Source organism: Danio aesculapii, chromosome 8 (assembly GCF_903798145.1).
Source record: "Danio aesculapii chromosome 8, fDanAes4.1, whole genome shotgun sequence".
Classification (NCBI taxonomy): domain Eukaryota; kingdom Metazoa; phylum Chordata; class Actinopteri; order Cypriniformes; family Danionidae; genus Danio; species Danio aesculapii.
Genome location: NC_079442.1, coordinates 30182280 through 30205125, shown reverse-complemented (window position 1 = coordinate 30205125; position 22846 = coordinate 30182280). Strand labels below are relative to the sequence as shown.

Genomic DNA, 22846 nt, shown 5'->3' with positions numbered 1-22846 from the left:
AAAAATCTCCCCCACCATTGTTATTCTCATCTGGTCCTCATAATAAAGGTGATAATCTAATCTCATCTGATCTCTGAGACATAATCAATTATCTTTTTGGTCCTACAGTATATTTTGATGCTTGTTTTGCAATAACAGTACTGTGTTAGATAAGAGGATTAGGCAAATTCATACTTGTTTTGGGAAGGTTAGAGAAAAACAAGGTAAACCATCAAAGGTTATTGTTTGTGTAGGCTTTATCTGATGAAAACACTGAAATTGCTGAATATGTTAGTGAAAACTAAAAATTAGACTATTACATGATTGCTAATATTGTTCAGTTATCGGTTAAACATTATGAAGTTATTGTAAAATGTAGCAAAACAAAAACTTTCTTTTAAAAATATACAACTTGTAATGTTAACATGCAATTAAATAGGCTATATAGGGTGTTTTTTATTTGATGCTGAAAAACAAGTTTACATGAAAACATTGATGCTAATTTGAGTTCAATAGGCATATTTCCCTCTTAAAAACTATTTTCTCTGTCAGAAATCGTTTCTAAACAGACTAAAACAAATGAATACATACTCGATTCATATATTAATGTTCTGTATATCTTTTTTTTATTTATTTGGATTTAAAGTTTTTTTTTATTATGTGAAAAGTGAAAATATACAATCACAGCACATTATAAAGAAAATGAAAAAAATCTATATTTATTTAAAAAAATCAGAAGGGGTATTTACATCACACATTAAAGAAATAATTTACAACAATAAAGAATATAATTTACAAATTTCAGTTGTTTTTTGTAAAAGAGTTTCAAAGTAATACTACATATCAGTAAGCAAAATATTAAAAAAAAGGTTTTTGGTTTGTAAATTTTCATTTATGGATATAAAATTTAGTTATTAAGATAAGAAGAGTAAGGAAATATATTTTGTTTTTAGGAAGAGGTTTTATTTTGCAATTTACAGCAAACCCAAATAAAAAATTTCCATAGTAAGAAAAAGTGTTTATCAACATTCTCAAATACAAAAAGGAAAAAAACTTTCCAAAGCAAAACAGAATAGCTGCGTTGCCAAATTAAGTAAACTATAGGGACTCAGGGTGTTGCTTACAAAAGGAACAATTAGTGTCAATATCTTTTTTGTATTTTAATAAGAGAATATTCACTGGAAATAATACTAAATTAAATTTTCATTCATTTTCTTTTCGGCTTAATCCTTGGTTGCCACAGCGGAATGAACTGCCAACTTATCCAACATATGCTTTACGTAGCGGATGCCCTTCCAACTGCAACCCAACACAAGCAAACACCCATACACACTCATTCACACACATACACTACAGCCAATTTAGCTTATTCAATTCACCAGCATGTCTTTGGACTTTGGGGGAAAATGGAGCACCTAGAGGAAACAAACCCACACGAACACAGGGAGAACATGCAAACTCCACACAGAAATGCCAACTGACCCAGCGACCTTCTTTGTGAGGCGATCGTGCTACCGTGTCTTCCTAAATGAAACTTCTTTTATCTTATTTGTTATTAAGTAGCTATTTGGCATGAGCCATATTTTTTCCAAACAATATCATGAACAAAAGAGTTCCAATAAAAAGTAACATTTGTAACGGGCACTATTTCATTAGGAAATAAAGAGTGTATTGGTTTGCTTGAAGAGGTTGGCGAGAAACATCCTTTTCCTATCATTTTAGTAAAAGAGTCTAAAGGAAGAAAAACTGAAGGATAAGGGATGATTTGAATTGACATAATAACACTAGATGGTATCGCATGAAATACAACAGCAAACTCTTTAGGGTGTGATGGGAAAATTGAATCGATTAAGGAGTTCTTTATAATTTAATAAATGGCCATTTGCATTAAATAACTGACTAACAAACAGAATATTTCCTTCAGACCAGCATTGGAAAAAAAGAGATTTGTTTTTGTACAGCCCACAGCATAAGTCTCAAACTCAATTCCTGGAGGACCGCAGCTCTGCAGTTTTGCTCCAACCCTGATGAAACACAACTGATCCAACTAATGAAGGTGTTCATAACTCTTTTGAACACCACGATTATTTGGACTAGCTGTGGATCAGAGCTGCGGCCCTCTAGGAATGGAGTTTGAGACGTCTGGCTTTTGGTTATTCCAAATAAAATTTTGTAAGGACAGACGTTGTGCTTGTATAGTGATCAGGCAAGAACAAATTGTTCATGAAATTGAGTTAATTTAGGTGGTATTTTTTCAATATAATGTTCTGTATATCAAATAAATCTGTAAATTCGTTCGACGTCACTTTCCACCTGATCTAGAAACCTTTTTTTAATTTTCCTCCTGATCTGGCAACCTTTCCAGCTTTGCCACAGCAACCGTGACGTCACTATTTCAGCCAATCACAGACCTCCCATCAAGTCTCGTTACGAGCTCTTCTTTGTTATCGCGTGATCTTCGCTGAGGCCCATCGCTATTTATAACCGTAAACAGTAAGTATTTTATGTCGATTCTTAATATTTTGCGAAATATACAAGTAGAATTAACAGAAAACCGCTCAAATAAATTCAATTACGGATTATTTTATTTTTATGCGTGCTCACCGGTAAATGTTGTGGCTAGAAAATGGCTGAACAAGCCCGTTTTTTGGCTGTCACGCGCTCGTGCGCTCGGCGTTTGTTTATTTTCGTGCCCAGATACTCGCGAAACATTCAGTTGTATAGATTTTATTGATTTTAATTGTCGATTGCATAAGTGTCACCATTTAAAAAGGTTGTTTTTACGTCTCGTGTGCTGTGTGGCTGTCCCGTGATCCGCTGGCTGCTCTGTTGTGCCTGTGTCTATGAGCAGAAACACCGCGAAAATATGAACGCGCACAGTGCAGTTCATTCATTTACCGTCAAACACCAACAACTTCATCTTAGTCTGCCTTCAAGCGAAAATAGGTTTCTCTTTCTTTATAATTTGGACAACCAAACGCAACATACACTAAAAAATAAACCACACTTCTTTTCTTACAATTACATTTAATAAAAAAAGTGAGTGAATGTGCATTAATGTCATGTTAAATATGTGCAAAATGATATTTGTTATCATTTCATGTCATGTTTAACCCAGCACATCCGTGATGAGCTATTCAGAAAAGCCTGAGGACATTACAAAGGAGGAATGGATGGATAAACTGAATAATGTGCACATTCAGAGGGCGGACATGAACAGGCTCATCATGAACTATTTAGTAACCGGTATGTAAGTTTTATTTTGTGCTTTATTCAAATAAATGTGTAAATTATCCACCTGTTACTTTGCATAATATTACTGCAAAATCAAAAGCCTAATCTGCATGGTGGATCTCTCTTTTCCTTCTACAGAGGGTTTTAAAGAGGCTGCAGAAAAGTTCCGCATGGAATCTGGGATTGAGCCGAATGTTGATCTGGACTCTCTGGATGAGAGGATAAAGATCAGGGAAATGGTTCTGAAAGGTCAGATCCAGGAAGCCATTGCTCTCATTAACAGCCTCCACCCAGAGCTCCTTGACACCAATCGATACCTTTACTTTCACCTTCAGGTAAACACCTGATTTCGTATGGAGGAAATGTCTAACAGATATTAGAAGGAATGGTTTTATACAGAACCAACCATTAGGTATGGGACGATAACCGTTTTCAAGGTATACTGCGGTTTGGAAAAGCAAAGGTTTTAAATCTGCCACAATTTTCTGCTATACCGTTCCTAAGGTATATGTAAGATTTTTTATTTATATTTCTTTAGGACAACAGTATCTCCAGCAGAAAAGATATCCAAAGATACCATTTTAAATTGTATAGAAATCAGTGTTTTTGAAACAAATAAAGACAGCAGAAGTCAGTGATTTATTTGAGTTATTTAGCCTGACATGTTTACTGCTGCAAAATGTTTTAAATGTTTCTCAAAATAAAATGTATTGGGTTCAAAGTGGAAAAAAGTAGTTTTTTTTCCCCCAGACATTTAAAAAAATATATATATATTTTATAGCAGTAATCACAATACTGTAAAACCGTGATATGTTTATCCAAGGTTATCATACAGTTAGAATCTTATACCGGCTCATACCTAACAACAATTCAGAGTACTGCCAGATAGCGATCTAATACCAGCACAATTTTTGTTTTAATATCAATGTAGATCAATGTTCTCAAACTCAATTCCTGGAGGGCCACAGCTCTGCATAGTTTAGCTCCAACCACCTCCAACTCACACCTGCTTAATAGTCTCTAGTAGTTTTGAACACCTTGATTAGTGTGATCAGCTGTGTTTGTATAGAGTTGGAGCAAAACTGCAGAGCTGCGGCCCTCAAGGAATCCAGTTTGAGACCTAGTGTGGAACTAAAACTGTGTTAAGCACAATCGACTAAATACAGGCTACTTCATTATAGAGAAAAATATAGTAAAGAATAAAAAATATATATATTTGTGATGTAAATATATGTATGACAATAATATATATAAAAAAAGCGTTAGTGGATACTTTAGCAGTTATTCTAGATACATCGTGCTTAGGCATGGGCCAGTATAACATTGTGACGGTATGATAACCTTGGATAAAAATATCATGGTTTCACAGTAATATTTTCCCCCATTGTACACAATATATTTTATTTTAAGAAACATATAAAATATTTTGAAACAGTAGCTTTTAATGAGGAGGGTCCTATTCTGCAGGAGATATTGTTGCCCTAAAAACTAAATTAAATAGTCATAAAAAACACATATACACATATTTAAAACCTTGACTTATCCAAACCGCAGTAAACCTCGAAACCGGTTATAGTTCCATGCCTAATCATGCTGTGGCAATTTGATACAAAATTTTAACATTTAGTGCGGGAAAAAAACCTATTTAGTCGGGCACAAATAAAAGTCAATAAGGGCTGCTCTAAACCTAAATCTAAAATGTAGTATGTTTCTTGGTATGGTTTTAAAAGTCATGCTTAAACTATAAATTGTACAGAAATACATATTTTAATAAACTACATTTCTTTTAAAGATAGCACAGCAGCATTTGATAGTATAGACTGAGATGAAAGCCATAAATAAGATTTATTTGCAGAAAAAGTATTGTTAATATGATGAATATAAATATTATTAATATTTGTGCATTCGATGCAAAATGCGTCATTGAAAGGTTTAAAGCACAAAGGGATTAGATAATGATATGTATTGCATTATCATGTTTATTGAGCCTTTTAAGTTTTCTGTCAATTAATTCTGTCCAAAATCGCATACTTCCATACTGTATAGTATGTTAAAAACAGTATGCGAGCCAAGTAGTATGTCTGAATTCATAGAATTGAAAAACAGTAAGCGTTAAGTTACCCAGATAACCTACTACTTTCGGTGAGATTCTGAAGTTCGCATCCAATGGACGCTACGCTATCCCTTGATGCCACGTCAGAGAATTCATCAATGGAAGTGAAGCGAAGCAACTGACGTGGGTAGGTCACGTGATCAATGACAAATGGTGGATGTTGTACGTCCGAGTTCCATTCATGCTTTCACATTCACTATGTAGAATGTACTTTTCTAACGGTCTTTAAGTAAATTTAAATTTAGTACCTACTGAGTAGTAGGTGATTTTGGACGCAGCTTTAGTCTTTTCTATTCCTGCATTGTAATAGATAGCCAATAACTAATAACAACATTTAGAAACAGTAATAAACGTTTATTAAAAATTCAAGTAAAATAAAAACAAGTATCACTCTGAAACCTGTGCATATTTTTTTTTCAAACCATCAAAATAAAAGTCTGATGGGTTGTCATTAAAAAATAATACATTGATAGAGATTAGTTCTGCAATTTTACACTAAAACATTTTTACAATCATATAAATATAAATATTTATTGTCATTTGAAAGTGGTAAAAAAATAAAACTAGAGAATATTAGGATTTAAAATCATGTTGTTACTTTAAAATAGTACATTTCAGAAAAAGATAACAAAGAAACATTTTAAGTTAAACATGACATTTCAATAGAAAAATACTCAAATAACACTACTTGTAGAACACACTGCAGCCATTTTTAAAATCATTACTGAAACATTTAGTCCTTAAAATCCTATATCAAAATTCTCCAACACACTCCAGAATTTTGTATTGTCCAAATGTTGCTATTTGAGTCATGTAGTTCTGTATTTTTTGTATAATGTGAGTTTTTCCCAATATCTTTCAGTCCTAAATCTTGAATTTTTTTTTTTAACCGCAGCAGCAGCATCTGATTGAGCTGATCCGTCTGCGGGAGACGGAGGCGGCGCTGGAGTTTGCACAGTCCCAGCTGGCTGAACAGGGTGAGGAGAGCAGAGAGTGTCTGACTGAGATGGAGAGAACACTGGCACTGCTCGCTTTTGACAACCCTGAAGAGTCGCCGTTTGGAGACCTGCTCAACATGATGCAGAGGCAGAAGGTGTGTGTTATAATAATGTAGAACATACAGATTGGTTACAGATCTTTTTGTGTTTCCGCGACAGACCTTCTCCAGCTAAGATACAGTAAAATAATGTTTCCCAACAGTACTTACACTCACTGGCCACTTTATTAGGTACAGCTCAATAATGCAAATTTCTAATCAGCCAAACACATGGCAGCAACTCAATGCATTTGGGCATGTTGAAATGGTTAAGACGATCTGCTGCAATTTAAACCGAGCATCAGAATGGGGAAGAAAGGTGATTTAAGTGACTTTGAACGTGTAAACATGGTTGTTGGTGCCAGATGGGCTGGTCTGAGTATTTCAGAAACTGCTGATCTACTGAGATTTTCACGCACAACCTTCTCTAGGGTTTACAGAGAATGGTTCAACAAAAAGAAAATATCCAGTGAGCGGCAGTTCTGTGGGTGCAAATGCCTTGTTGATGCCAGAGGTCAGAGGAGAATGGCCAGACTGGTTTAAGCTGATAGAAACGCAACAGTAACTCAAATAACCACTCGTTATAAGCGAGGTATGAGGAAGAGCATCTCTGAACACACAACATGTCCAACCTTGAGGCAGATGGGCTACAGCAGCAGAAGGCCACACTAGGTGCCACTCCTGTCAAGTAAGAACAGGAAACTGAGGCTACAGTTCACACAGGCTCACCAAAATTGGGCTATAGAAGAATGAAAAAACATTGCCTGAGTCTCGATTTCTTTTTTTTTTTAATAATTATTTTTTCAGGGTTTTCACTTTTATTGGATAGAACAGTAGAGAGTATTGACAGGAAAGCATGGGGAGCAGAGAGAGGGGAAGGATCGGCATAGGACCGCGAGGCGGAATCGTACTCTGGTCACTGAGAGCACTGAAGTGCATGTGTCGACGCACTAACCAATACACCACTGGTGCTGACAGTCTCGATTTCTGCTGCAACATTTAGATGGCCGGGTCAGAATTAGGCGTCAATAGCATGGATCCATCCTCCCTAACAGTTCAGGCTGTTGGTGGTGGTGTAATGGTGTGGTGGATATTTTCTTGCCACACTTTGGGCCCATTAGTACCATTTGAGCATTCTGTCCATGCCACAGCCTACCAGAGTGCTGACCATGTCCATCCCTTCATGACCACAGTGTACCCATCTTCTGATGGCTACTTCCAGCAGGATAACGCACAATGTCATAAATTGTGAATCATCTCGGACTGGTTTCTTGAACATGACAATGAGTTCACTGTACTCAAATGGCCTCCACAGTCACCAGTTCTCAATCTAGTAGAGCACCTTTGGGATGTGGTGCAACGGGAGATTTGTATCATGTATGTGCAACCTACAAATGTGCAGCAACTGCGTGATGCTATCATGTCAATGTGGACCAAAATCTCTGAGGAATATTTCCAGTACCTTGTTAAATCTATGCCACAAAGGATTAAGGCAGTTCCGAAGGCAAAAACGGGTCCAACCTGGTACTAGTAATTTGTACCTAATAAAGTGGCCGGTGAGTGTATTTTGGATGTCTCCCTTATCTGACCTATTAATTTGAGGTTTTGGAGTCTCTTCTAATGTTCTAATGAGTCTATTCCAGTGTGTTTAATTAGGAAGAGGTTGAAAATGTGTACTGTTGGTGTGCCTTTAGGAACAGGGTTGGGAAAACACTGCAGTAGAGAGCATGACAGTATTTAGTAGGAATCCTGCATATATGATCATCCCTTCTTACTGCTGGCTTCTCTGTCTCCCTCTATAGGTGTGGAGCGAGGTCAACCAGGCTGTTCTAGACTATGAAAACAGGGAATCTACTCCGAAATTAGCAAAACTGCTGAAGCTTTTACTGTGGGCTCAGAATGAACTGGACCAGAAAAAAGTGAAATACTCCAGAATGACAGACCTCAGCAAGGGCACCATCGAAGACCCCAAGTAGAGACTGTAATGCACATGGACACACTTTGTTTTTGTTTTTTTGTCCTATTTATGAACAGTCAGTGGCTGGATGGAAAATATAAATCTATATATAATGTTTTTTCATTGAGGCCTCTATAAAAACTAACTTAACAGTATATGGTTTTATTTCAATCAAAACTATATTGACTGAAAGCAGTAAGCCTAAATCTTTATTTAAATCTACCATTTACTATGCTGGTAGCCTATTTTCTGAAGAATATAGAGTATTCCTATGGTACTATGGACACTTTCGGACTGACATATCTGTGTTTTATGTATTTTCCATCGTCTTTCTCAACACTGTGTCCTCATGCTTATATTAGGCTCTTTTTGAGGGAGTTTTCAGTTTCTGGTTATAAAGAAAAGTAATCAGATTTATTTTTAGTTTAGCTGGAGACTGATATTACTGAACTACCTTTATCACAATTCCTGTAATTCATTTTTTATTTATGCGCAGCTACAGATGTGGTCAATTAAGCAAATGTTTTAGACTTCCATTATAAGCTATTTTAATTACAATATAACACATATTGTCATTACAGATTTGAAGCATTTTGTTTATGGTTTAATTTTTGTTCACATTTTGTACTGCTTGTTTGGGATAAAGTTGATTTCACAGTAAATGTTGTGTACTAGATTTTTTTCTGGATTCACATTTTATGTTAGCTTATGTTTGTTAAGACCCTCAGAATCTATAGAGATCTTTTCAATCCAGAACAATGTTCCATCAAGGGATGTTTCATCCAGTGTTCCTACGTTGTCACCAGATAAACAAGAATGACCACATTCTCACAGTCGACATGAATAAAAGCCGTTCAGGAAGAGTTGCTCTCCAAAACAAAACTGTCATGTAGGTGTGTCGGAAGCGCGTCTCCGCCTTTTTTCTGTTCTTTGCGTGCTCTAAAATGCAAACTTTCTTGTTCGGTTTAGAGCCGGTGGTCAGTGACCGGTTTTTACTCATTTGGATGTAATGGCCGATGAGCAGGAAACTGACCTCCTAAACCCTCATGAGGACGCACCTTTCATAAAACAGTGCGACTGCAGTACACCTGGATTAAAGATAACGCAAATTAACGACAAGCCAACAGTATGGCCAAGGTATGATTGATAAACTTTGTTTGCTTAAATTCATATATTTAAACATCCTTCATCTGTGCGTTGATGGCACTGGAACTCGTCTTCAGGAGCGCCGCAGGTTAAACATTCTCGTGTAATCAACGGTAAACTCACTGAAACCGCATGCTGGAACTCTCCTCCATCATCCTTCCCTAAATTTTGCTTCCTGGCAACTGTTGCATAGAAATCATCTACTTTGTCTCAGCGGTCCCTTGATATTTTGATGTTTATTAGGGCGGATTATATATGGAAACATTAGGAGAACTCGTAGAAATTCAGTTTCGCGGTGAATATGTGTTTGAGTAAACGTATTTATTTTATTTTTATTCTTTAAACTAGCCTCCTACTCATGACATTTATTCCAAATGGAAATTAGGAAATGTCATTCAAAACATACAAGGACACATACATGAATACATACCCACTGAATAAGTTCTGCGGTTGCAACATTGATTGCTTGGTTATAGTAATTTTGTTGTGTTATTGTAATGTGTATTTGCTATTTTTAATATCTGTATTGCACGGATCTATAGAGAATTATTTCTATAGACTTGTGGCCTATAGAGTATTTATTCTTAAGTTGGTTTTAGTTCAGTACATTAAGGCCCAGTTTCACAAACAGGGCTTAGATTAAGCCAGGACCAGTCCTTTATTAAATTAGGCTTTAAGCCACATTTATAAAAATGGCCTTAAAAAATGTATTACTAGTGTGCACCTGGAGACAAAATAAAAAGACACTGACGTATTTTAAGACATCTCAGCGCAAGTTATTTTGAGTTGAGAAAACTCAAACATGCAATTTAATCTTGACTAGCCTTAAACCTTGTTTGTAAAACCAGGGATGAGTGTATAGGCCTATCTTAGGCATCTTGTCACTCTTAAGAGTTTTCACAGTGATTCCACAGAGCCATTTTAGGTTACCCCAAGATTTTTTTTAATAAAGTGTTCTTAATTAACTCTACCAAATGGTTGAGTATATTTTGACTGTTTAAATTGATGACTGTTGTAAATAATGGTTTACACACAGCATTGTTGGTTTACAAGAAAATAAAACAAATATAATCCTGTTGCACTACTACACTTGATTTTGGTTTTATTGTAAAAAACAAAACAAAACAAAAACGCTTGCTTCAAAAGAAAAGATGATTTAGTATTCAGAAATGTTTTATTTTGATTGTTTTTAAATAAATTGGTTTTACACTTCATATTTTGAGATTTTTCATAGTATATGCATTAATTCTGGTACTTTTAAACCAACATATTAACCTCTACCGAATGGTTGATATTTTAGAAACTATGGAATGTGTTGAAAAAAAATGCATTGAGTTAACTAGTGACATTAGGGGTTAAGAAATCCAATCCAGAAATGTATTTTATTAGTGGGGCAGTTAAAGGGATACATATACACATGTGATTGCGTAGTTACTGTAATTTTGTTGCATTTTTGTCATTTTTATTTGCTACTTTTAATTTCTGTCTAGCATGGCTCTATAGATAATTATTTCTGTAGACCAGTGGTCTATAGAGTTTCTATTAAGTTTATTCTTAAGATAATCGAGATGTATAGGCTTATCTTAAGGCATCTTGTCACTCTTAAGAGTTTTTACAGTGATTCCACAGAGCCATTTTGGGTTACACAAAGATTTTTTTAGTAGTGTTATAAAAATTTACAATTTTTTCTTAGTCTTTTCTTTAACAAGGTAAATAGAATGTTTTTCCACTTTAAAAAGGCTATCTTTGGAATACGAGAGGATTCCAGGTTTCCATTGGTGTGAAATCAATGCCAATAGTTAAAAAAATAAATAAATAAATACATTTTAGGATTTGATGATTTCAGTTTTAGTTAATTTAAATAACTCTGTTTTGGGGTATTTTAAAAGCAATTAATGCCAAAAATTATTTATCAAAAATTTCATGTCACCCACTATATACAGTGCTCAGCATTATTGAGTACACCTCATTTTGAAAATGAATATTTCTATCCATTTCTCAGTGAATATAGGCAATGAATTTTGGTGCATTTAAACAAAACAGATTTATTAAACAGATATATTTATTAAAATATTACTTTAGTCACCAAACATATTTAGAAAAAGAAAGATAATACAGTTAAATTCAAGCAAAATATAGAAAAAAAATTACAACCCACAAAATTTCAACTAAATTTTCTCTTGATTTTTTTTCTCATTTTAAAATTTATATTTAATATTTTTCTATAACATATACGCTTGGGTGTACTAGTTTTTGGACCGTTATTGTAAGTTATTTTGGTAGATAAGCTTCAGATTTGGCTTCAGTACTGACTGAATGTCTAATAGTATAAAATGTCTAAATGTAGTAATATACAGAACTAATGTATATGCACAAATATAATACTGTATAGCTTCCTATTGAAAATATGAATTTAAAAGAGAGATTTGTGAGGGGTGTACTTATGTATGCTGACCTCTGTACACATGAACATTTGAGATACAGTGAGCCACCTATTACACACTTTTATAATTGTAATGTCCATCTGCTGCAGGCCACTAGCCCGGACGTGGACCCTGATGCTACTGCTGGTCACATGTCTTCTCCACTGGTCACGGATGGCCATGCCGATCTGTGCCGTCACTATGGCCAGAGAATTTGAATGGAGCAAGACAGAGACTGGCATGGTGCTGGGGGCTTTTTTCTGGGGCTACTGTTTTACTCAGGTGGTTGGGGGTCATGCCAGTGACAGGTAAGTGTTTATTTCAAAGTCTGAGGCTGTAGATGATGTTGATTCTGATTATGAAGATTTGTTTTTCCAGGATTGGAGGAGAACGAGTCCTGCTTCTGTCCACCTCCTCATGGGGCTTAATGACATCTCTGACCCCGATACTGGCCAACACTGGACTCTCGCCTCTCCTTACAATGACAGCGTCCAGGTTTCTATTGGGTGTAATGCAAGGTGAGGACATTAGGAGGGACAGTGTGAAAAGAGGGAAAGATATTGGACAGATTCTATGAATCTTAGAAATGTGTCTGCATGTTTGAACTAGACATTTCCCTTTTAGTATGCCTGTGAGATCAGATGCTGGGGGCAATGTGCGTAATTACTAGGGTGGGTCTAAGTTAGTTTAATCTGAATCTGCTCGTCTGCAGTCATTTTAGTGGTTCATTTTGCACAGCACATGTTTTTTGCCTTCACTTATATCTCATGTGGCCCTTTATGAAAGGATGTTTCCATCACAGAAGAGAAAAACAATGTAAAGGCTTTGCTAATTGATAATCACAGCATATAAAGACAAAAATATGAGTCATAATTATGAATAATATATTACATAAATATGACAATTATAAAAATGTTGTGAAAAGTATAATATATGTATGAGAAATTCAATTATTCCTGTCATTTTATTTAGTTTTCCTAATACATGCTGCATTTATAATAAACATTTTCTTTACTTTTTATCCCAAAATAATTGACATTTTTAATTGTATAAATATGATTAGTAATGTCAATTACTAATTAATCTTAAATAAGATTAATGCCAATTAGATTAAGATTAATGTCAACATTAATGATACCCCTCTTAGCACAACTTTGACTTTTCCCATATTTATGTCTGACTAAAGAATGTTTTTTGGCTTTCATGAAGAGGATTCAGAGGCAAAGAATTTCAGTGACCATCATTGTTGTTTACAGGAGTTCACTACCCTTCTCTGGTCAGTATCTGTTCTCAGCGGGTGACGGAGGGGGAGAGAGGTTTATTGATGAGCACTCTGGCCTGTGGCTGCTACCTTGGGTAAGAAAACTATACGTGGCTTACAATAATGTCCAAAATCCTTACATTTTTTTTGTCTATAGAAACTTGTTTTAAGTCTTTTTGATGGGTATCTGTGAAATTATATGCCTTTATTGTCCTACTCTTAATAAATGCTGAGTTGTTTTTATCGAAATTGAAATAAAATGTCAACAAATCCAATAATTTTCCATTGAATATTTAACCCAGTGGTTGGATTTTTCAATATTTTACTTAAATTTAGGCTAAAACAACTCAGTACATTTGTACTCTTGTTGGTGTTCTGTCAGGATGCTGCTGGTTGGAGGAGTGGGCTCCCTGATGCTGGACTGGTTTGGGTGGCAGAGTGTGTTTTATGGAGCTGGTCTCCTTGCTGTTCTCTGGGCATGTTGTGTATGGAAATGTCTTCTTCAAGGTATTTAAAATCTTTCCATTAAATGATCCTTTAAAATTTAATCAACATTGTTCTAGAGATTTTGTACATATGTTTTGGAATGATGAGCTATTTTATTATTGTAAAGGCCAGTATTGGTATAATTAATTCTCCTTAGGAAATAACAGTGAATCAGAACCAAAGAGTGTTGACTTCAGTATTGGTGTTTGCCATAGAAACTGTGTGGATGGAGTAATTGGACCTTTTCTTTGCCAGTGCTGTTTAGCAACACTTTTTGTTTTAATAATCTGACTCACCACACAACACAGTAAGATTTCTTATCTTATATTGGTCTTCAGAAAAAGCTTTTGAGGTTTTTTGTTTGTCACAGGTACAGATTTCTCTCTGGACTTGCTGTGGATCAGCAGAAAAGATGTGTCTGAATCCTCTAGAATTAACTGGCTCTATCTCCTCAGAGAGCCTAGTGTCTGGTGAGGTTCAAAACTTAAAGTCTGCTTGAAATCCAAATGTAAAATATTAATTTTGCTCTAGCATATTGTTCGTCTTAAGGTGAACAATTAGTCCATGCAAGTTAGTCCACTAAGAAGTCTTTGTTTGGTAAACTTCAATCAAAATCTAACCTAAATCGCTCTGGAATGGCAATCCTTTTCGGATCACATTAGTTTGATGGCTTTGGCAAAATATGCTTAGACACGTCCTTCCAAGCATTTGTCTGCTGCCAGTGAAAAATAAGAGGTGGAGTCCAAAAAGCCCCTACTCAAAATTCAGTTTCAGTTGGAAGTACATCACGTGGACTGAACCAGAAGTTGCTGAGACTTTTATTTTAGTATGATGATGTACTTCTGACTGAAACAGAATATTGAGTAGGGGTAGGGCTTTCTTTTCCTGTGGTTAAGAATATTGATATATAGTTGCTAAGGAAGCCCTCAATTTGACATCAACAAAAGAACCACCACTGCAAAGGCAGAAGCAAATGATCAGAATTTGTTTGAAGATTACCAAAACATTTTTTTTTCATGGCTTAGCTTGCATCTATTTATTATTCACCTTAAAAAAAAATGACTATGTTTACATGGACACCAATAATCAGATTTTAATATGATTAAGACAATACTCTGATTAAGAGTGTACCATGTTAACGGTGATTTTTGAATAATTTAATCAGATTAAGGTCATAATCGAACTAAAGAAAAATCGAATTAAGACGTGGAGTATGTCGATGTTAGTCACATTATTGAAGTGGAGTACAGACATGTAAACACCTCAAGCAAACTATTTCTATCATTTAGGACTTTTTGCTGCATTTTGCGACAGGTTGGTCCACACACACACACGGCTGTTTGACACTATTCTTTGCACCTACCGAGTCAGTAAAGACCACAGACACATACACAGCGAAATGCGGAGGTTTTTTTCTCCCATTCAGTGTGCGGTATGAAATTCCATTAAAACAACACTCTTCCAGCAGTTCATACTCGCATCCAATATCTTGTTTTTCACAGGGGGCATACATGAAATGTTCCTGAATGAAAGTGAAAGTGCCAAACTGCAGTTAAAGTCGACAAATTAAAAATGAAACACACAGAATTACATGAAACTCTGGAGGAAATGTGGATAGCGTGGTGATGCATTGGCATTAATCAAATTATGTACTATAACATGTAAAACGGGATCCTGAAAGGAACATTCAAAAAGCAGCTCATGTAAACACTTTAATCATATTGTTGTCTTAATTAGATTAAGGCTAATGATTCGATTACTGGTGTCCATGTAAACGTAGTCAATGTTAGATAAATTAAGTACTGCAAATCTAGATTTCACACGGACTTAAAGGAAATGCACTTCATTTCACTCTCTGCATTCACTTATTGTATCAGTGTCAGGCTTAGTTTTCTATTTCGAATAGTTCCTGGTTGGACCTCTTTTTGCCTTCAGAATTGCCAACACAATCTCATGACAATTCGTAACCTTTTGATTTAGTGGCTAATTCGTACAATCTCATTCGTACAATTTAGTATGATTTGCTCATTCCCTTAATGACAATTGGGTTTAGGGGTGGGATTGAATGTTTTTTAAAATCATACATTTTCCTACAACTGAACTTGTACGAATTCTTAAGAATTAGCCACTAAACTGACAAAATGTTTTACGTTTTAAGTTACGTTTCCTCTTCTTGACATAAAGTGCATCTGAAAAGTATTGATAGCGCTTCACTTTTTCCACATTTTTAATGTTACAGCCTTATTCCAAAATGGATTAAATTTATTTATTTTCTCAATTCTACACACAATAACCCATAATGACAACGTGAAGAAAGATTTTGAAATAGTTTCAAATTTATTACAAATTTAAAAAAAAAAAACTGAAAAATCACATGTACATAAGTATTCACAGCCTTTGCTCAATACTTTGATGCACCTTTTCAGCAATTACAGCCTCAAGTCTTTTTGAATATGATGCCACAAGCTTGCCACACCTGTCTTTGGGTTTTTTTTCCCATTCCTCTTTGCAATACCTCTCAAGCTCAATCAGGTTGGATGGGATCCGACATTGTATCTCCCCAGAGATGTTCAATAGGATTTAAGTTTGGGCTCTGGCTGGGCCACTCAACGACATTCACCAAGTTGTTGGGAAGCCACTCCATTGATATTTTGGTGGGGTGAACCGTCGCCCCAGTCTGAGGCAACCCTGGGACCTTTTATAAACAGTTGTATGGCTTTTCAAGCCAATCAACTGAATTTACCACAGGTGAACTCCAATTAAGCAGCTGAAACATCTTAAGAAAGATCAGTGGAAACAGAATGTACCTGAGCTCAATTTAGAGCTTCACGGCAAAGACTGTGTGATTTTTCAGCTTTTTTATTTGTAATGAATTTGCAATAATTAAAAAATTATTGTGTGTAGAATTTTGAGGAAATAAATTAATTTAATCCATTTTGCAATATGGCTGTAACACAAAACAATTTGGGAAAAGTGAAGCACTATGAATACTTTCCGGATGCACTGCATATTCAACAAAGTACTAGAAACATCCCTTAGAGATTTTGGTCTATTCTGTCATGATACAGTTTCTGTATTTTGAAGCTCACAGAATATTGTCTTTTTTTGACAATTTTTTAGTCATGTACTAGTCGTGGATGTGCATGAAAATCCCAGTAGGTCTGCCACCATGGCACATTCAACGTCACCTTTTACCTAAATAAATATCTTTCCTCCGCATGCATTTTGATGCTCAGTTTGAAGAGCAGATCCTCTTGACAATGTATACTAAACTGAGTTCCTTCCATGTAATTGACTGATTAAATATTAGCTTTAAAACACTGTTGCACAGGTTTGTTTAACAATGTAGCCAGTGAGTGTGTACATATTACTCTGCAACCTGATGTAAAACTATATTAATAATTAAAATAATAAAAGAAAATAATGTATTAATGAAAAAGTTTCTCATTGTATATATATGTGTGTGTGTTTTAGGGCCATGATCATTGCTCATCTGTGCTTTAGCAGCTCTTATTACACCCTCATGTCATGGTTACCAACATTCTTCAAAGACACATTTCCTCATGCTAAGGTACCCCGACCTGTTAATGTGTGTGTTTTGGGTTCGCTTCCTACGTTTACACACCAGTGCTGTTCCTGCTGATATGTTAGTTTAACTCTATGTTGCTTAATTACTTATTTAATTGTAAGAGGAAGTGAATTTTGCTTTTTGATGTTTATTTTTTCTGCTTTTGGTTGATGTTGCCGTTTATTAAAGCCCTCTGGGTTTTGCTTCACAGGACTGGGTGTTCAATGTGATCCCCTGGTTTGTGGCACTGCCCACTTCACTGTTCGGAGGCTCTATCTCTGATCATCTCATTAGGCAAGGTGAATGAAACCAACTCACTCGCATGGCAGTTCTTGACTAGTATACATTTTGGGACATTGTGGCTAATGTGTGATGTGGTTCAAGCTAAATTGATTTTTTTTTTGTATAATGTCCTTATTCCAGATTAAGAATTTGTTTTGGGGTACGTTTTCATGCTTCATTCTAAAAGTCTTAATTTTGCTAACTTTATTTTTAATATATTTTATAATGAATTATATTTAATACAATTCAGATTTAATTTGACTTTATTTTTATTTACATTTAATTATCATTTTAAATGTAATCCTTTTATTTTAGTTTAATTTTATATTTTAGTTTATTTTATCTAATGTTTCATTTTAAATGTAATTATTTAATTTTAATTACATTTAAAATTCATTGTAGTTTATTTTAAAAATATCTATATTATTTTATTTTATTTAATGTTGATGTTACTTTAATTTTCTTTAATTTAGTTTAATTTTAAATTTAACACTTTATTTTTTTATAAAACAGTTTATTTTAACTTTATTTTACTTTCATTTTATGTTATTATTTAATTACATTTGAATTCATTAAAAATTTATTTTCTTTTAATTTATTGTATTATTTTTGTTTTATTTAATTTTTGTGTAATTTTATTTTACTTTCATTTAGTTTCATTTTAAATTTAACACTTTAATTTGAATAAAATTTATTCATTCATTTATTTTATTTTTGGCTTAGTCCCATTATTAATCTGGGGTTGCCACAGCGGAATAAACCGGCAACTTATCCAGCACATGTTTTATGCAGCGGATGCCCTTCCGAGTGCAACCCATCACTGGGAAACACCCACACACTTTCAATCACACACTTACACTACAGACAATTTAGCCAGTTCACCTGTAGTGCGTGTCTTTGGACTTGTGGGGGAAATCGGAGCACCCGGGACAAACCCACGTGAACACGGGAGAACATGCAAACTCCACATAGAAACACTAACTGACCCAGCCGAGGCTCAAAAGTGACCTTCTTGCTGTGAGGCGAGAGAGCTACCCACTGCGCCACTGCGCCACCGTGCCAGAATAAAATTTAAATGAATTATAATTTCATTTAGTTTCAATTTAATTTATTGTTTATGTAAATTCCTACAACATTGCTTCCCCATAATAAAGTTGCATTTTCTCATGAAGTAGGGCTGAAATAATCTGTCAGTAATTGTAATAAAATATGACATAAAAATGTTGCCATAAGTTGTCATATTTTTGTCATTCTGGCAGGCTGTGGGACAGCGGCTGTGAGAAAACTGATGCAGGTAACACAACATCAGCTATGAGTTTACTTCCCCCTCATTATTATTATTGTTATTAGTAGTAGTAGTAGTATTAGTATCATTAGTATTAGTAGTAGTAGTAGAAGTAACAGTAATGAAATTCAAAATGTGTGTTTGTTTGAAATGCGGTCTAGTTCTGTTCAATGGGAGTTGCCAGTGTGTTCATCCTCTTTCTCTGCAAGACGAGCAGTTTTATTCAGGCTGTTGCTTGTGTGTCTCTGACTATTGGACTCTCCACCTTTCACAATAGGTAAGACATTAAAAACTTGATTGTCTGGTATTGATTTTGTACACAGATGGGTGTATTGTTGATGCTCAGATATGAATGTAAGAGAAAGTGCAACAGAGTCACTGTGTGTATTTTGTTGTGCAGTGGAGTGTCTGTGAATGTAAACGACCAGGCACCATCATGTGCAGGAGCTCTGTACGGTGAGACCAACACCATTTTTATTAGATTTTTTTCATTATATACATTATTATTTTATTTTATTTATTATATTTTAATGCTACTTCAATGGATTGTAATTTGGTTTAAATTCACATTGTTCATAATTTTGTTAATTTTAACTTAATTTTATGTATTTAAATATCTTTTCTTTTTTGTTGTTTAATATTTTACTTTTATTACAAATGTATTTAAATTGAATTGACTTCATATTTGTTTTTAGCTTTTTACTTTAATTAATAAATTTATTTATTTCACATTTTTGTTGAATTTAATTTGACCTTAATGTATTTTTTATTTCACTTTTTAAAATGTACTATGCTTCATTAAATTCATTTTTACTTTATTTCATCATTTTTACACCATTTTTACTTTATCATTCAGTTAAACACAATGTTTTCTTTTAAGTGTAAATGTCACTTTAATGTGATGTGTTTAAGATTAATTTGATCTAAATGTCTCTCTCTCTTTCTTAAAGGGGTTATGAACACATGTGCAGCCTTTACTGGTGGGTTATAATCCATTTATCCTTAATGTAACCAATTATCTGAGACTGCACTACCTGACAAAAGTCTTGTTTTCGATTCCAGTTGTAAGAGCAACAAATAATAACTTGACTTCTAGTTGATCATTCGGAAAAGTGGCAGAAGGTGGATTTTTCTGATGAATCATCTGTTTAACTGCCTTCCAATCATTATAAATACTGCAGAAGACCCATTGGAACTCGCATGGACCCAAGATTCTCACAGAAATCAGTCAAGTTTGGTGAAAGAAATATCATGGTTTGGGGTTAGATTCAGTATGGGGGCGTGCGAGAGATCTGCAGACTGGATGGCAACATCAACAGCCTGAGGTATCAAGACATTTGTGCTGCCCATTACATTACAAACCACTGGAGAGGGCAAATTCTTCAGCAGGATAGCGCTCCTCATCCTTCAGCCTCCACATTAAAGTTCCTGAAAGCAAAGAAGGGCAAGGTGCTTCAGGATTGGCCAGCCCAGTCACCATAAATGAATGTTATTGAGCACGTCTGGGGTAAGATGAAGGAGGAGGCATTGAAGATGAATCCAAAGAATCTTGATGAACTCTGAGAGTCCTGCAGGAACGCTTTCTTTGCCATTCCAGATGACTTTATTAATAAGTTATTTGAGTCATTGTAGAGATGTATGGGTGCAGTCGTTCAAGCTCATGGGAGTCATACACAATATTCATTATTTTTCCACTGCAGCATGACTTTATATTCTGTACTGTACAGTAATTCTGTTAAGTGACAAGACTTTTGTCTAAGCAAAAGCCTTTTTCCTAATTAGTTAATTAAAAATCAAGGCATGATCATATTTTATTTTCGGTAAAATAAGCGTAATCTAGAGGCCTTTGCCTTTCATATAAGCCACTTTTGATACCAAATGATCGACTAGAAATCAAGTTATTATTTGTTGTTCCTAAAACTTGGATAGGCGACAAGACTTGTGTTTTGTCAGGTAGAGTAGCGTCCATTGAACATTAATGTGCACTAATGCTAGAGAAACTGGCATTTATATATGTTTTAAAAGGTCAGTCTACAGTTTATATTTATATTATGAATAACAGAAACTGATCTGAAACTGAAGTGATCCATTCTGTAGTCTACAAAAATGTGAAATTCACATCACAGTTACTTATAGTATATAATCATTGTCTTTATCTGTACTGTTAATTGCAATAGCTGTTCATTATCTGCTCATATCATGCTGTATTTGCACAGGTTTGCTGATGGTTTACATGTCCGGCTATATGATAGAGGTCACCGGCTCCTGGGTGAATGTGTTTTCAGTGCTGGCTTTAGTGAATGTCATCGGTGTGGCAGTATTTATAACACTGGGTGAAGCGAAGAGAATTGATCAGCTGGATGAACCTGAGATCATCTGAACATCAAGAGGAAACAAAGCCAAACTCTCGGAGGCACACTTGGGGATTCCTTATTTGTCATTTGTAACAAATGGATTGATACTCCTGAACACTTTGAAACACTATGTAATAACTTATTTTAGCATTAAATTAAGATTTATTTTTATTTAATTAACAAATAGCTCTTGTTATTATTAGCCCTCATGTGAAATATGTATTCTCCTTCAAATATTTCTCAAGTGATATTTAATGGAGTAGGGCAATTTCCACAGTATTTCCGATAATATTGTTTCTTCTGGAGAAAGTCTTATTTGATTTAATCTGACTGAATACTAGTATCTTGAATAAATAGCTAGTAAAATATAAAGTACTGTCATCAAAGCAAAGATAAAAGAAATCAGTTATTAAAACTATTATGTTTAGAAATGGGTAAACAATCTCTGTTAAACAGAATTTGTGGAAAAAATATTAAAGAATTTACATGTAACAGGAGGGCTTATTCTGACTTCAATATGAAAGACTGTATATGTTTACAGTCTATGAAAAACATTTAGGTTAATGATATACAGTTTTGTGCTTGAATTAAAAATAATATTTGTTTCATTCTGTGGACATTTCTTCCAAATTGATTATAAAAAGAAAAGAAAGTTCAAACACGATGAATGTTCATTTTTAGACAACATTATACTTAACATAAATTAAACTTCAGAAGAGTTGATGAATCAATATTTGGAGGAATAACTCTAATTCTCAAACATAACAAATAAATTAATTTCTGGCCAATAGTCATATTCTGAAGGGAAAAAAGCTCTAAATGACTGTTTTTTTAAATTAGGAAGAAATGTCTTGGGACCTTTATAGATTTAAACAAATATTAACATTTTACTCAAACTCAAGTACTTTAATTCTATAGCTGTATTTATATTTTGTTGTTAATGTCACAGTCTATACTTTCTATTCAAATGTATATTAAAATATTTGCCAGAGCTGGTCGGACTAATATTTATTTAAAATATAGAATTATGGGACATTCTACCAGAAACGTTCATTTTCACTTAGAAATGTGACAGGGCCTGACTTTTAGCTTGTCGTCCTCAAAAAAATTATACAAAAACAAGCATAAAATCATACAATTCAATAATACAACGCATCCTTGATCACTGTCAGCTTCTCCATCAAATGATGTCAATTCTGAATCATAGCCTTAAAGGTGTATTGGACGCATTTTATGTTGAATTTAATGCAAATGCGACTGGACTGACCGAAACATGTACATTTATTTGAATTATATATTCAAAGTATTTATTTGTAGAATTTATTTATAATTTTATGTATTTAATCAATTGATGGGATGGATAACAACTTAAACTTGCTATTTCTGAACTTTTTTTTCTTCTAAATAGTTTTTAGCATAACAAAACTATTAAAGCTGTACAGTAGGTTAAATTGGGCTGAGGACAATGGCAAGGTTTGTAAATGTGTAAAGTGTTTTTAATAAAGGAAAAAAAAATCTGAGAACCAAATGAATGACATGTTCATTAACAGAACAACTCACAGAAGTCAACCATCAGAAATGTTTGGGATGAAATACTTTTCACTTACTGTGTTTTTGTTTTTATTTCAGAGACAGATAATGTACGTTTCTGGTAGAATCCCTTATATGGAATTTTAAGTATACGAAATATAGTGTAATTTTGCACGAAAATCGTCGTTTGGT

General features: G+C 34.4%; 2 protein-coding genes across 2 annotated transcripts; both read left to right on the top strand.

The window, feature by feature from the left end:
- Positions 1–2383: 2383 nt before the first annotated feature.
- Positions 2384–8966, top strand: gid8a (GID complex subunit 8 homolog a (S. cerevisiae)). Its single transcript, XM_056463678.1, has 5 exons — positions 2384–2472; positions 3098–3225; positions 3352–3548; positions 6222–6419; positions 8165–8966. The coding sequence occupies exons 2-5, from the start codon at positions 3108–3110 to the stop codon at positions 8336–8338; spliced, it is 687 nt and encodes a 228-aa protein (XP_056319653.1). The 5' UTR covers positions 2384–2472; positions 3098–3107; the 3' UTR covers positions 8339–8966.
- A 165-nt stretch (positions 8967–9131) lies between these two features.
- slc17a9a (solute carrier family 17 member 9a) lies at positions 9132–21732 on the top strand. The gene is made up of 13 exons (XM_056464387.1): positions 9132–9456; positions 11999–12196; positions 12267–12406; positions 13145–13244; positions 13532–13656; positions 14006–14105; positions 17110–17206; positions 17415–17502; positions 18745–18779; positions 18932–19047; positions 19171–19226; positions 19721–19750; positions 20987–21732. Exons 1-13 carry the CDS (start codon positions 9329–9331, stop codon positions 21148–21150), a joined length of 1377 nt encoding a protein of 458 aa, XP_056320362.1. The 5' UTR covers positions 9132–9328; the 3' UTR covers positions 21151–21732.
- The last annotated feature ends 1114 nt before the right edge of the window (positions 21733–22846 follow it).